The sequence below is a fragment of the Euwallacea fornicatus genome, chromosome 2 (assembly GCF_040115645.1).
Source record: "Euwallacea fornicatus isolate EFF26 chromosome 2, ASM4011564v1, whole genome shotgun sequence".
Lineage (NCBI taxonomy): Eukaryota > Metazoa > Arthropoda > Insecta > Coleoptera > Curculionidae > Euwallacea > Euwallacea fornicatus.
Window position 1 is genome coordinate 5,512,618 of NC_089542.1, and position 16,929 is coordinate 5,529,546.

The window sequence follows — 16,929 nt, forward strand, 5'->3', positions numbered from 1 at the left end:
CGAGACGTAATTTAGTCGTACGGTATCCGAACCGAGAACCGATAAGAAGAACGCATTTCGAAAGTCATGTCCCTTTAAGGAGGTCCCATGAAAGACTCAATTAACCTGCTTGTGCCAACATTTGACAAATAATATTGGGTTTCTCCGACTACTTTTATCTCGCAAAATCTGGACTAATAGATAATTTTTTGTCGGGGGTTGGTCACGAGCTTCACATGTCCAAAAGGACATCAAATCGATAGGGAAAATGCTCTTTAAGCCGCAAGAAATCGGTTCGGAAACAATCCCATCCAGATAGGCTCTTTTTAACTGAAATTCGTACGTGTCATTCTCGTTAAATATATTGTTCATTAAACAAGCATGATGGACACGGTGATTGACGAAGTCCTGACTTGCAGGAACTGGATTTCACTCCTGACGGCCTATTTCAGAGCAATATTCCTGGCTCCGTGCACACTACTGTGATAAAAAAAAATAAGGTGAATTTTTCATTTTATTTTAGCGGATACCTCAAAATCATAATTTTTGTTTTTTGTAGGTTTTATATCAATATATTTAATTGATGTAGAGCTGTACGTGTTTTTGTAAACATGGAAAAGTGAGTTTTTCAATTTTTTCCTATGCCCGATTTTCTTTCTTAGATTGTCGAAGTGTTGTGGATTGTGAATTTCTTCTGCCAGATCAAACTGTTAACAAGGAATATTATTTGAGCGTTATGCGTCGTTTGCGCAAAACTATTCGTCTGAAGAGACCAGAATTGTGGGTAGACAATTTTTGGTTTTTACACCATGACAATGCACTGTCCGAGGCTGCATTAGTTATTCGAGAATATTTTACCAAAAACTCAACACATATTATTTCCCGCAACCACCGTACTCGTCTGATCTAGCACCGTTGGACTTCAAGCAGTTTAAGAAGACCGCTCCGGGGACACTGTTTCGATTCGATTGAGGAGATAAAAGCTGAATCGAAGAAAATTCTGAAGACCATCCCGGAAAAAGACTTCCCTGACCGTTTCGAGGGTTGGAAAAAATCATGGCTTAAATGCATTGTGCCAGATAGGGAGCATTTTGAAGACATTGAAATTTATTTGAAAGAAGAGATAAAAAGTTTTCGGTTTAAAAATAAATTTGCCTTATTTTTTGAGTACAACAGTATTTATGAAAGGCATACTTATCTCGAAACTTATACTGCTAATATTGAGGATGTGCCTTGTTCCAGACTTGTGCTCGTTATTGCCAATACATCGATTTTCCATTTAAAATCTTATGCAGCTACCGCTTGCAAAGATATATCAGAGAAAAAGCCACAATACAGTAACACACTAGAAAGCACCGATTACAATGAGTTACCGACCTAATTTAACACGTTGATGGACAGTGAAAAATTCTAGAATATTTAAAATAAATCCTGCATGCATCAATCATACATGATACACACAAAATATATCCTAATATTTTCGAATCGCGTAACCTGAGTCTTGTCAAATTTTGGCTAAGTATGTGGATATGGAAAAGTTCGCCATGTGGCCAAACTTACAGGCCCCCCAAATTCCACTATAATTAGGACGGTGACCCAGGTAATGATGCATTGCCATGAAACAGCATTTGTGAGAAACCCTATATTTAGATAAGGACCAGAAGTGCCATGATAGAAATTATAAGGACTTTCCATTATGTTGCAGTAATTTCAAATTGCTGCCAGACCAACACTGTCCCTCAACATATCAAGAAACCATTCATTTCCTGTTGATAATATTAAATTATGAGGAAACTTTTCCTGCTTTAATTCGCAAAACATCGCATACTATACACGCTTTAAAATTGCGTATCTCGGCTTCGCGAATCCGCAGAGGATCTTAATCAGGCTCGCATATAGTTTCTTTGAAAACTGAATTATAGCTTCAGGTTAGAATTAATCCCTGGGGTCTCAAGGGAATGTGGAATTGGGAGTTTGAAAGTTCGCAGAGTAAAATAACCTTGGGAATAACCTAAACAGTTTGCTAATGCCATATTAAGATCGTCATTGAATAATAAATTTTGTTATAGCTCGATGACACTCAATTTGTTCAATAGTTTCGCAGAAAATATATAACATGAAAATGTATTGGGAAATTACAGCACAAACAATTAATTAATTAATTAATTATTATTAATAACCATATAAGTATTTAGAAACATACTATTACGAGAAAATCAATTAACAAAAGGCCCTATTAAGACCTCCACCTTTGAGTATCTCTGCCAAATTGTCAAGATACCGAACAAGAAATTCTTAACGCTTTGGCGAAGGAAGTTTCTATTATGCCATTTATAAGAATATCGGAAAACTTAGTGGCAAGTCTACAAAAGAAAATGAGTGTTAATCACATATGGAGAAAGGATATTTGGTAAATCCACGACACATGTTTTTACTTACTAGCGAGAAACGAGAGATGACCACATGACATTCTTCGAAAGCTGTTGGAGGTAATAAAAAGTTAAAAACGAGAGTTTGTCTGAATGTCAACAGAACAAAAGATCCGCGGATTGCGAGATCGTATACTAGACTAGCAAAGTACCACTTTGAAATAAAACAAAGACTAGACATAAATATTTAGTGCTATTAGTCTGAACAAGACTTCCGTGGAAGAATCTAGCAAAGAGGAATTCATGGAAGAGATTTATATAAAGCAAACTTCAATGTTTGTGATAATGTCAAAGGAAAGGAAAATTTTCATGCTCGAAAGGAGTGATGAGAAACCTATGAGTCGGATGACTATTTCCTATAGAGACAAGCAAACCCCACAGGAGGAAGACTTAATATAGTTATGTTACTTAAGTTATATTGTGGATGAAGCTCGTCTTTATCGAAAGCCAACTTAGCGAAATTCCATGATCAGCGAGGATGTTGGTTACTTTACAGGACTATAACTTGAGGGTCGGAATTGCTAAACATATCGAAGATTTATGAGCAACCGCTACAGAAAGGCCATAATGGTCTCGTTGGCCCACTTGTCCGAGAGAGAGCTAAGGTTATCACTCAGAAGGGACGAGAGAAATACATAAATTACTACAACTAAAAGAAGTATCTAGCCTCAAAGTTTGAAGTAGAAGATACCATAGCCATTTGCTCACTCAGACACGTCAACCAACTGAAGTCAAAATGATCGCGAACCTTTAGTTATCAGACAAAAGTGCTTATTGGAAATATATCGAGTGGAAAACCCATGCAACTAAAGAACCAAACTTAATAAAACTGCGAGTCGTGTAGTTAGTTCATCACTCTGACGAGAAAGATTTTTAAATCTCCTTGACATTCTCGTGAAGGGTATTAAATTAATCATTGGTAAACGTTTGTCGATGCTTTTTCCTAATTTCCAAAAGAAAATTTTGGGACACGGAAAATGTTTGCGATCGAATTTTCATTTATAAAATTGCTGGGATCTGTAACAGCGAAACTAATTTGCCCTTTGCGAATTTTGGTATTTGAGTTTTTCCTCTCTAGATCTAAATAAAATATGAATTTAAAGCAATGAATGAACTGTGAATTCACATTCCTCACAATATACTAAATAAATTTACTGACTAGCGTAATGTAATACAGGGCGATCATTAAAAAATCCCTCAAGTAGGTGAATAAATATCAGAGATATGTCTAGGATACATTCACCAGGAGTTATTTATTCATCAAAAGTTTCATGGTAAACAGCAAATGCTTAATCCACTCCCCAAGTGTCTGATTCATCGCCTATTCATTTTGTTGATTACTCTTTATATAACGGCAAAAGAATTAAACATTTTTATTGAGTTAAGATCGATATTTCTTAGGAATTCTTGATAATATGGTGAAGGACAATGTTTAGTGGACAATTAACCTTGGAAAAAATGAAATCAAGGGGATGACTTACATTTCACCCTTTCTGCATTTTAACAATGGCGTTTACATTTGGCATGTATCCAGCGCCTATTTACAAAGTCAATATGGGAAAAGTATGTTAAAAAGGACTTAAGGGGCGATTTATCGTTAACCACTTTGAATTTATAGACGCATTTATTTTCACGGAGCCGTGGCCATGTCATGTCCTCACTAAAATATGCTTTACCCGTTTTGCAAAGGCTTCCCGAGAACACCATAATAACGATATTTTATTGAAAATAAGTTTATTTCGCATAAACTAACGATATCAAAACGTAAACGTTTGAGTTTTAACCATACTGGCAAAATGTTGTAGGTATATACATAGGCCTCATCGTGTCATCCGAGACCCCTGTTTATGACTGCCATTAATCTACATTCTACTTTGCAGAGATTGTTCTCCGGATCCTGTATAAATAAATTAACAAACTTTAGAGTTTGGGGCACGTTTCAGATTGCGTTGTACGATTACACGCCCAAAAACTGGAATACATTCACGTGTAGTAATTACGACACAATTTGTCCCTTTGGCATTCTAGAATAACCCGACCAGACAACTAACTCGTTGATAACTTGGGGGGGCAAGCGTTTCTTGTTTATGTGTATAATATTCCAGATAGAGGGAGAAGAGGAGCTTTAACCTCTTCTCTAATTAGCAGTTTTTCCTCCCTTTGAGAAACATATTGAAAAAAACTTACTCTTAATTAGAGATTACACCACGTAACTTAGTTTTTCACGTTAGTATTTCAAAAATGCGGTTACGTCTTTCTTGGGAATCCCTGTATATTCACCACTACACAGTTTACATCTATAGTAACCCTTAAATCACATACGATATGCGGGTAGATAGCAGGAAAGTGGCAGGAAATTACTCGTGTACAAAGGCCTAATTATTATTCCGGAATGGTAAATAGATGCCACTTGGCAGGCAATTCTACCGCATTTTGTGCGTGTAGATAAAATCCATGACAATTCGTTTCGGCAAAACAATTCAGGGAGATAAGCGAGTCCCAACCCTCTTCAAAAGGGTTGAATCGTTATAACTGGTGATCCTTAAAAAACTACCTCGCAGAACGTGGTGAACTGTAAACGTGGGGCTTTGATTAAGCTATTTTCTATTTAGTAGCAAACAACTGACTAACCACAAACCACAGATGAATTTATTCAAAACATGTCTGGTATATTTCAATAACTACCATTTAGATTTCAAGTTTTCTAGTACTCGAAGGACTTTTATCTTGATCGTCCAATCCATTTCCGAGTAACGAAATAAATTTGTATCAGGAAGTCTAATATTATTTGCTGGGACCGACAAGTTAATTTACACCCTCGCAAGGCTCCGAGGATGTGTTCTTATCAAGTAAACTTAGAGGACTGAACAGGACAGGAACTAAATCAGAGGGATAAGATTCGGATTTGCAGACCGTGTCTGGATTTTAATCAGAGGAACTGACTCGCTGCGAATTGAATTTTATGAAAGTTAAATCTTTTGTGCTGTTTTGTGTTTATTAAAAAGTTAAACATGCACTCAAAATAATCGATTTTTAGGTGAACTTCATTAATGCCTCCATCCATTTTCCAATGATTGACAAGTCAATTTAGGACCGAAATGCCATCGCTTCCGAAATCTCCATAGTAATTTAAATCTCCAAAAAATGTATTCTGCATTGCATGTCCAAAACAGCTTCTTTGTTCGATTTTTCTATATTGTTATTCAAATTGACTTGCTGTCGCATGCCATTAGAAGCACATTAGGGCCTTTTTGGGTTATGCAGATCGAAGCGTCACACTCAATTAAGTGGGACTTTAATTATGGGCTGTGCTGTGAAAAAAAAATTAAAGTTGTATCCTCATCAAAGGGAAAGATGAGTTTATACGGGATAGGTTTACTAGTAGCGAATTAGATTAAAAGTAGTTTTTGCCAGTACTGAAACGATATGCTTTACTAAATATAATACAATATTTATCATATAAACCTTACCATAAATACTTCATTTTGCAACATAAACCTCCTTCGCCAAAATGTCAATATACTTCATATTACTAGCATCAAGTTTCAAAATCATAATAGAGAGGACATTAAATAAATAATCTAAATTAGGCTTTTCCGATATAATTGCAATCATGCTAACCAAATTATAAGAATTAATGTTGAAGGTATCGACTCAAAGTGTCTAAATAAGATTGGAAAATAAGTGGATTGAATTGATTGAAATCGATCTGAATACTTCTCAAAAAAATTTATTGTAGAAATGTCTTCGCCAGAATATCATGAGTTTACCGATTCTTTGTTGGCAGTTTGACGATGGATTTAAGCCACTAAGATATATTTGCGTGTGAAAACAACTAAAGATAATGATAAGTTATTAAACATATATTTAGTTCACTCCACAAATAGGCAATAATCATTGTTAAACTCTGGAAATCGATGTTGTAATGAGTTTGTCGAAAAAATATTATCAAAATCTTTGACACAAAATCATCCTTCTCCAGAGCATGAAGAAATTGCTTCTTGACAACGTAACCATGCAATGTATATGAAATAATGTATTCGCAGTTAAAATTACTGCATGTTTCTGCTTTAAATACGTATAAATCAGCGCAAACCCCATCAGAAGTAATAATGCAAACCTCAATTATTGTAAAATATGACCGGTTTTCACGCTATACCTATTAAAATCTCCTAAAGTTCGCATGGAAATAGCTAATTAAAGTTGTCGTTCATCTTGCTAACAGCACTTTACAACAAAATCCCAACTTTTACATTAGACTTTTAAAATAAGAAATCTAACATTAAGTGAAACTTGAAGACGCATGTGCACGATGCGCCGTAAAAGTTTCACAATTTGCGCTCCAAATAGACCATTTCTCTGGATTCCAGTTCCGCGCGGGCCTGTGTCAAGGTTGGGATTCTGTCAAAATTCACCCTCCAAAATAGACGCGAGCAACCCCCAAAGTTTCGATGATGCAAAAACTACTTCATTTCCATGCAAAATGGATCATTTAGCGATGGTCCTCATTGAGAATGACTAAGTTGCCAATTTGTTTGTGCAAGTTCCGTCCCCAAAAAATGTTCTTTTAGTGTATGATGTATAAAAGACCAATAATAATAATTGTTGTGACATGTGAATATGCCAAAAAAACGTAGAGTGTATGGACCAATTTGCCCTGCTTTGTTTGGAATAACCTACTAAGGTACTTAAAAGAAATAAAACCAATAAATTAATGATGTAAGTAGCAGATACATGTAGGCGTGCACTGCAAATGCTCATTCTATTCAAGTTCCATTTGCGATGATAAATGAAGGCAGCAAATATATGCGTATCAAATATTCAAATTCGAATTAATCAGGAGCGGAATGAAAATAGGAAAGATGCTTCTGTCGAATTTAATGGTTTCACAATTATATTGTTCCATTCCACAAAATCCTGTTGGAATAATAATTAATATTTGTCATCGCTCGTATTTTGTTAAGCTTACTTCAACCTCAGCGAAAAGGATCATTGTAGTCACGAAAGCAATAATTAGCCTCATTATTGAATTGGGACCAAGTAATTGGGTTTTGTAAATTAGAAAATAAGGTCCCTTACAATAAATAATACCTTTGTGGACCAGTTTGTCACTGTCCGAAGCCCTCGACTGACGCGACCTACGACTATAGTCCGGAATTTACCTCCCAGTTGGATGACAGCAAATTGCCCTGTTAGATTATGGATGGCTCACAAAGGGATTGAGAGGGATGTTTCGGAATAAATTCCTATATTAAATGTCATTTAATATTGCAGTTTCAGCGAGCTTTGTTTTACTTGACTTAATTTAACGAGGATATTTCAGAAAATTGAATTTTTTGAATTTCTGAAATTTCCATTTCTGCAGTTTCAACGAGCAATTTATAGATTTTTTATCATGAAAGTTATGATTTTTTTTTATAATTGTTTAAAACATTGCCCCAAAAACGTAAACTAATGCATGTTAAGAATAATTGTTAAATCGTTAGTGACTCTACACATATACACAACTGTGACAAATAATATTAGGACCGTACAATTAAGATTCATGACATTACCGATATCCATTAAGTTAATTAATATTTATAGCATTTCATTTACTTCAATTTAAACATAATTTTGTCGTATGCGATATTCAGCTAGACTGTCATACATCCACATACTACATGGGCAATTCCGCTGGTTTGCATCTAGTGTATTTTCCTGGGGAAATGTTAGTTTGTTAGGTGTAACTTGAATTGTTGAAACTTCAAGAAACTGGAACAAAACGAAGTTTTGAGGCGATTTCACGTATTCTAAAATCCCAGTCAGTGGTTCCAATAATAGGCCATAAATTGCAATACAATTTGTAAATTTTCCATAACATACCATGCTGAGCTTGCAGTTGTGCATAGGCAACCAGACCTGATTCTTTAATATCTTAAGGTATCAGTTTTAAAACGGGATTTTTATTACACATTTTAAACGTAAAATTCCCCAGATTAAACATTTTAAAAGGAGGTAACGTCTCTTAAACCTCTCAAACCTTGATGTCTGGGTTGGATAAGTAGAACTTGAAAGTGGAGGCTTAAAATTAGCATAGCATAATGAAATATTAGGGATTTGGGGATTAACAACAATAACCGATTTTCCAATTTCCGTATTTGGAAACAAATTCCTAATTTGTTATGCATTATTCAAATCCGTTTACACTCCATCAAAAAGTGACTGGCATCGTTCCCTAAAATGTGTACTTATTTTCTTCTGATACCCGAAATTACCATTCGTTGAGTATATATATTTTTTTATTTTTGAATAAAGTTTTAATAGGGGACTTTACCAACAATTATTTAAGGCAATTATCGACCAGCCGCAAAATTTGACTCCAAGAATTCGGTTATTTACAGACTTTAAACTTGCGTGCTCCGTCATGCAAATTAGGCCTCTCAAAGAGTAAACTTTTAGGGGGTTGCGTGGAAGGTTTACAAACTTTTCCAAACAGCTTAAACTCGGAAAAACTTAATTATTATAATACCGCAAACTCGGTTCTGCGGCGTTATTATTACATGTACCCTTATTCAATATTAATGGAGAATGGTAAAAATTCAATATATTTTATTCTTTTCCAAATTAAAAATGACATTATTAAATATGCACGAGGTGGAATTAAGAGTCATTCAAAATTCCATTAACAGTGAAATAGGAAAAATGAAATGCCTTTGCTAATTGCCCATGATTTATGAACCTTGTGATTTAGCAGAAAATTTTGCCGGCTAAGGAAAACTTTCACGTTTTGTTTAACGATGTATATAGGGGCGAAGTTGGTTAAAAACAAGTTAGAAATGCTGCTTTATTGTAATGAAAAGCTTCTTTTGATTGATCGTTGCCAACTTAATGTATGCAGAACACAGTCTCTATCCTGTATAGTTTGCATACAGGAATGTATGTTTCAGTTGTGTTCTAACTTCTTATTTACTTTATTTTCTTACTTCTAGATCTACTAATGTAAGATAGATAAACATTTAAATGGGTAGTAATTTGAATATTTTTTATCACACCAAACTTTGATATTATGGTGAATGTTATTTTTTATTGCTCTCGTTTTACTTTGTATTTCAACGTTATGACTTAATATTTTGTGTTGAATATAATTAAAATTCTCTTTTTAACAATTTTATAATGCTGAGAAAGTAAGTGTGGAACATATAATTGGAGAATTCGGTATTATGCTCAATGATGCACCTATGGCTAGATCCACCGTTGATAGTTAGTTAGGGTTCACTTACACAAAATTCATGTAAGTGTTTCACGTACTACTAATTTCAATGTAATACCTATATAATTTTGATAAATAGGATAAATAGTTGTAATGATTATCCAAAAAGATAATAAATAATATTTTTTTTAATTCGCACAAAGTCTTCTTGATATTATGGTGACTGTAATTATCACCAAGTGTTTTAACTTATATTTAAACCTTATAACGTAATAATTTGCACTAAATTTAATAAAAATCGTCTCTTTTTATAATTTATTAATGGTGAGAAAATTGTAGGCAGATTACAGCTAGGCAGTTCGGTACTATATTTTATAGTTCGCTGATACCTAGTTCCGCCACTGTGGTACCAGCAGTTTTTCCAATTAGAATGAGTTCTTTGGCAACGATTAAAGCTTTTCCAAATACACCTCGAAAGGTGCGAACAATAGGAAAGACTAATTGTGCTATTGCATGTCAATTTATTTACTAAAATTACTCTATTATCAACAAATTCTATCAAATTGTGTGAACAATGTGAAAATGACTTAAGCATTTTATATATTGCTTTCTGTCACGGATTTCCTTTTATTGGGGTTCTAAAACCAACATTGTTCCATCAGCCTCAAAGTTTCTTATCGGGGCCTTCATCCAATTTATAAGCTTCCAAACAAAGTCCTGATGGCGAGAAGTTAATGCCGCTGCTTAAGAGATCCTTTTCCAGGCTGATTACCCTAAAACAAGACCGCCCCAACCCCGAAAGAGAAAAATAACAACCCTTTCACCTTCCCTTAGCGAAGTCTCTTTTGCTAATTACTCTTTTAGAAGTTTCTTGCTAATTAAATAAGTTACATTTGATTAGCTCTTTTTGGATTTAGGAGTATGTGGAAATCCCAGGTTCTTAAGGTATTAGTTTCGAGTGGAGTCGTTAAATGCAAATGTTTAGAAAACCGACTTTTCTGCCAAGATATTGACCGTATTCAGCAACATTTTCTGATTGGCTATTAAGGAAATAGTGGCGTAATGATCATCCACTCGAGAAGTTGCGGAAGAATAAAAATTGCAGAACCAAGGTAAATTTTGTAGCTCCCCAAAGCGACCTTCTATTTTAACGAATTTTATTTTCTGTAATTTGCCAGATGTGTATCATATTGTACAATGTCGGACTTGTGTGCTAAAGAAACAGAGGTCTACCGATGGAGCCATAGAGGACGTTCGGAAAAATAAAAATTCCACAAAAACGTATTTTTATATATATTTTTTAATTGTTGCCCTAAGTAGTAACACTCGTAAATTAAACAACGGTAATATACATTAGAATTTTTTGAGCACCTAAGAAAAGATACTCGTAGGAATAGAAAAATTTATTAATATCTTAGGGAGGAACCAAATGGAAATTGTATATTTTTCAATCACTTTGGAGAGGTGTTAACAGGAATCTCATCATATCTGGGTGTCAAAATCCATAGGCTTCAATCAGAATTCTCGGATCGTAGTTGGGAGGGATTCTCAAAATAGCTTGAGCCTCATTTCCCGCCACATCTATTCTGAGGGTGTAGGCCCTTTCCCTGCCGAAATTTAGCACTCTCACCGACGTAATCCTGCGGGCTGGCGTGACCGCATACCACTGAACCTCTTGTATATCCGAACTTATTTCCGGCAGGACAATAACTTCTCTGATTTGTAGGACGTCGTTTGATTCTCTGTATCTGGAATGAAATTGAATTTGAGCAATTTATAGGCGAATGAATGGAATGAAAGGGCTGCCGGACTAGTGTGAGTTATTTTCGCTACGCCCGGAATATTGGCAATAAATTTCTCCCTGGAAACACAATAGAGAATCAGCGACAGCGTGGGTGGTTAAAAATCTGTCTGGGGAGTTAATTTATTTTTAACCTTTCCTTTGTTCTCACTTATGGTGGGCCGCGCGTCAAAACGGTAATTAGGCCTTTCTTTTAGCTGAAAAATTAAGCCGGAACTCAAAGAAATTCAATGTAGCCATGCCAGGGCTGCAAGAGACAATGCCCTTTATTTATTAACTCCAAACCACTCTTTCGCGGCCGGATTTGATATGGAGAAAATCCGAATTTATTCTAATTTAAACCTTAAACGACCGTACGGTGAAATTATTTTAAAAAGTACCTCGCCAATTTGTTAAGAAGCAAATATGTAAAAGTGGATAATGTAAAAAATCGTTTCCTTCTTTTATTATTTATCTTTTACTAGACCAGAGGCATTTGGTGTTGAGTTGGACGCGAAGGACGCCATGAGTATAAAAATTGGTACTCAATTTTTATTTAAACCAAAGGGATAGAGAATTGTATCCCTAAGGTGTATAAAAACCAGAAGAGTAATTTTTTTATTCCAGTTGATTTTGAGAAATTTTAAAAACATCTAGAATTGCAACCCGGTTATTTAGTCGCCTTAAAAAATAGATTCAAGTATCCTTTATAAGCCTCAAAACTGATGTTTAATTTTTAGATAATTCAATAGAGTGCAACTATGTTGGTAAGCCAATAGGAATAAACTCTGGAAACAACTGGCGTAGCAATTTAGTTCTTCAATTAAGTCAGTGTTTTTCTCCAAGAATCGTCTAGTTATAATTATTACAATTATTAAACAAAGTAAACGCGGAGAAAAAAGGAATTTTCCGTGAAACTCGTGGGTTTCTATACTTTTAATTATTTAATTACTTGGCCTAATATTCTTCTGTCTACCTTTCCTTTCTCTGAGTTTAACTAGTCGCAAAACGAAAATACGTTTATCACAGAAACTGATCTCTCATCTTTTAGAGGAAGCATTTTTCTTCTGGAGTAGTAAGATATCATTTACAGCTTAATTCAAAACAGATGTGGCGACATCCATTGGTTTACGAAAACTAACTCAAATTAGTCTGGTTTTCTTGACATGGCGCAGGAAGAGCTTTGAAACAAACTGTTGTAGTTACCAAAGTAACCTTTAGCGTTGTACTTCGTATCTAGCTCGAGCATCATCCTTTATAGGTTTATTGTAGTAGAAGAGCTACACAGAATGCCTGTCGGGTCGATTTATTTAGTAGGGAAAGTAAATCTCAGGAATTAACCGTCGAAAAGAATCATTAATATAATAGAAAGCAATATTACTGAGTGGTTTAAAGGTTTTAATATCGAACACCTTCTAGATAAGCTTCACAATTGGTACTAAAGTCGATCTTAACCAGTGGCACAGGTTTGAAATTTATTATAGCGATTCGTAATAGATTAGAAAAATCAGGTTTATTCCTATTATTTTATCAACATTTTAGAACACTTAAAATTGAGATTTTCTTCTCCACTTTCGTTGGACGCTGTTTTCAATTACACTGTATAAACTCTAATATTGCCGCTCAATTTAAATTTGAGGCAATGAGGATCAAAGTTCAAGTTTGAAAAACCCTAGAAAATGTAAAATTCAATCAGAGGCCTGCATGATTGGAATTTGAAACTTTTCTTTCATCTCAGACTTTTTTTGAATGACTTTGGAAACGGCTAAGTTAGTGTTTCATCTTCCATTTTCACTCAAATATTGGTATAAATATCCTCTATAAGCATTGAAACTAGCATTTAATTTCGACAAGAACCGACTACCAATACGGTTGAAATGTTAAGATTTGTTGAGATATGTTTCGAGAAGAATGTTACTTTTCGTCATCTTGTCAAGAAAAATTTACGATTCTATAGATGATATTGCTAGACACAAAAATGTGAAATCACCATTCTGTCAAGAAATTTTTTAATTGTATTAGTTCCAATTTCATTTCCAAATACTGTATTTTCCCGAAAAAATAGACAACTAACACTATATGGATTCCCTTTGAATTTTGCGAATTTCCCGTATTACTCATGGACTTGTTCCAGAAATTACGCAAAACAACTTCCTTCCCGCATTGATCCCACATATCAGCTTTCATTCGGCGTGTCTATATCAAATAAATGTCGCCGAGTTTCCACGTTTTAGTAAATGTATTCGGAACACGCGTTGACACAATCTGAATACAAACCGTAATGCCTTTTGAAACCTTTGCAAGAAATATTTGACTCCATCTGCGGCGGTTTTTTCCATGCAAAAGCGATCCCAATTTCGTTTTATTTCGGTGACTCGTAGGTACGAGACAGGATTTTTACTTTTCCATCATACAAATGTCTCCATTTCCATAAACGACTTAAACGGCATTTCTATTGATCGTACACTCATAACGTCCCTTGAAAATGGTTAAGACAACGAGCCATTTAGCGGACCCTTGTTCAGTCTCGTAGGGCCTTCATAAGGATAAATAAATAATGACATTTTTTTTGGTCGTTCTTACGCTTTTGTTATGATAAAGTCCTCACCGGAAAAACCTTTTACGTCTGGAGTTTTCGATTTTTCATCCTCCTACTCTTATCTTTTGCCGGCAGCGATGAAAACTAATTAAGTTTTTGGAATTGGTTCTGGAAAAATGTCGGTTGAAAATTCACTTATAATTCATGTTTTTCTTCATCATTGTAATATTTAAAATGTTGTGTAGTGATGGAAAAACTCCCCCCCGGCTCCTTTTAACCTCTGCCCAAACTAAATGTAACTGCAACCATTCTTTATTAACTTCGCAACTTAGTTAAGCCCTGTTAACTTCTTTCGAGTTGAATTTATGAGAGTTGCCGGCAAGTTTTAATATTGCGTTTTTTGCCCAAACTAAATGTGAAATAATTCCATAGAATTTCAGCGTAAAAGGGTCCGTTAGATAAATCATTACCTACCTGTAGATCAAATCCCCTGGATTGCCATAACCATTGTCTGCAGCAATACGTTCTTCTGTATTTCCCACTTTGGATTCCACTCCACTTCTTGTTTTAACGAATTGTAATTTTTCCGACTCGTCCCTTGGATCAAGTACTTTTATTTGGGTTTTAATGGCTTCGTTAGTCTCGAGGCCGAAACTATCATTAGCTAGCAGGAACACTGCCAGGATAAAAATTGTAAATTCCATGTCTGGATGGGTAATTTCGAACAGAACTCGATTAAATTTGTAGAGTTTCACTTCCAAAGCACGCTCCCGCTTAAAAATAAAACACAAAATTGTTGAGCTGATTAGGACGTTAAGTCTTAAATAGGTCTTGATATTCCCGGGAATTTCTTCGGTATCAACGTATTAGTAAATGCGATACTTATGTTAATGAAAGTGACTATCTTTGTAGGCCAATTGCATTTGAATGGCTTTGATAACACTCATTTGCTCACCTTGCCACGCTCTTGGCGTGAATTAAATGATATTAAACTAATTCAGATTAAAAGAGAACGTTAAAGACAAATCCAGATAAAGAGGTTCCCTGGAAAGGACTGTTTTGCTCTTTAGCTTGGTAAATTTAAAATAGAGCTTCGCTCAATAGGTTCGGTGCGTGAGGCGTGTTAGGCGTCACTGATTTTTATTAATCAGAAGTACCCCACTTGACATATAGATGGCGATGTTTTTGTTAAAAACTTGCCTATATTACAAAGACCTGCACTAACCCAAACAAACCTCAAAAAGGTTATATTTAATGTTTGAGGGTGCTGCATTAGGTTGTGAGCGTTTTGTAGCCATTTTTAGTAAACACTTTTAGAGATCTTGTGAATATGGTAAAATTGATCATCGATATGTGATTCAATACTTTCATTTGAAAAGTTTTAGTCCATCTAACCTCAATGCGGAGTTAGACTCTATTCCGAGAAATGTGTTCCTTTGTTAACAACTGTAAAATATTTGGTCACAAAGTTTAAGCCCGATCGTACGAGCTGCCAAGACGGACGCTGCAGTGATCGACGTAGTGACACTCCAGATCTGACCACTTCCGAAATTGTGATGAAAATTCAAAAAATTATACTAAAACTAAAAGATAGTCATTTCAAATAGTCCTGTATATCGCATTTTTACCGAACAATTGATTAAGGGGTGCGCAATATGGGTGCCGCGATTTCTCACAATTGAACTAAAAAAGCGCCGTGAAGATGTTTCAAGGCAGTGTTTGACAAAGTTTCGCAGCAATAAAGCCGAGTTTTTGTGTCGATTCATAGCCATGGATGAAATAGGGGTTCATCGTTTCATACTTGAGATGAAAAAACAGTCCAAAAAATGAACTCAAAGGAGAGCATTGGCTTCAAAAGAGGCGCAAACCGTTCTATCTGCATGGAAGGTGATGGAGTCCGTTTTTTGGGATGAACTTGGGATCATTTTTATTGAATCTCCCTAAAGAAAAAAAACAATAAACGCAGAATATTATATAAATTTATAGTAGCGTTTGAGCAAGGACATTAGAAAAAAGAAACTGCATTTTGCGAAAAAGAGAGTCTTGTTTCATTAGGGCTATGCACCAACTCATACTTCCGTCATCGTCTTGGCCAAAATCAATCAACTTGGTAGCAAACTTTTTCCTCAGTCACACTATTCACCAGCTTTAGCCCTCTTATATTATTTTCCATTTCCAAACTTGAAAAAATAGTTCGGTGGAAAGGGACTTGTCAATAGTGGTGTAGTCCGAGGTTGATGCCTATTTTGAAACATTCGAAGCTTCTTACTGTCAATAAAGTATAGAAAGAAAAAGCGTATCAATCTCAAAGGAGACCATATTGAGAGATAATGTAATATTTCCCATTTTTTTATATTTTTAATTGTTAGGTCGGACACTCTTCTGGGAGTATCTTCGTGCTAGGAAGGGTGTCTGTTGAGCTTAATTTTCTCATCACGGATGCCAAGTTAGAAAATAAATTTCTGAAAGTAAGGCAAAGAAGAAAAACACAAAAAGTTCTTAAATTTCTCACTTCATTGTTGTCGTCTTGCCTATTTAAGACTCCCTTTTTTTTGGGTATAAGAAAAAGTAGGTTCCCTTTTCTAATAAAAAGCCTAATCCATATTGTATGTTTTGGGTTGTTTGTTAATTAATGTCGTGTTATTTACATTTTTCAAAATAAATTTTTCCAAATTATTAACACACATTAATCAATTATGTATTGACCATTTGGTTGGATGATTTGGTTGGATGACCTTTGGCCATCTTTCGATATGTTGAGAAATTCCGCATTCGAAGGAGCCTTAGTTTTTTTAAAACAAAAAGTTGATCCAACCCAATTTTAACAGCCTGATCGGGAATTGAAAGTTTTATCATTCCAACAAATTTAAAGAGAATGAAACAAGTGATAATCTTATGGTGTCAAATCAGAGCTGTATGATGGATGTGGGATCACTTCTCAATTTAGCTTTAGTAATTTTTGTGGTGTAATTAAAGATACGTGAGGTCTGCCAGCATCATGATGGAACAG

The 16,929-nt window shown here is 35.0% G+C and overlaps 2 protein-coding genes across 4 annotated transcripts in view; one reads left to right on the forward strand and one right to left on the reverse strand.

The window, feature by feature from the left end:
• Nucleotides 1-6,794: 6,794 nt before the first annotated feature.
• Nucleotides 6,795-16,929, forward strand: part of LOC136348918 (carboxypeptidase N subunit 2-like) — a 51,642-nt gene continuing 41,507 nt past the window's right edge. The window contains exon 1 of the mRNA XM_066300118.1: nucleotides 6,795-7,092. The gene's annotated coding sequence lies outside the window, so the exon portion shown is untranslated. The remainder of the gene's footprint in view (nucleotides 7,093-16,929) is intronic.
• The window catches only part of LOC136349003 (uncharacterized), a 54,474-nt gene continuing 48,423 nt past the window's right edge, over nucleotides 10,879-16,929 (reverse strand). For all 3 annotated transcript variants that reach the window (XM_066300268.1, XM_066300260.1, XM_066300249.1), the window contains 2 exons: nucleotides 14,394-14,692; nucleotides 10,879-11,348 (listed from right to left, as the gene is read on the reverse strand). In XM_066300268.1, coding sequence (XP_066156365.1) covers nucleotides 11,096-11,348; nucleotides 14,394-14,692 — 552 coding nt within the window. In that variant the 3' untranslated portion in view covers nucleotides 10,879-11,095. The remainder of the gene's footprint in view (nucleotides 11,349-14,393; nucleotides 14,693-16,929) is intronic.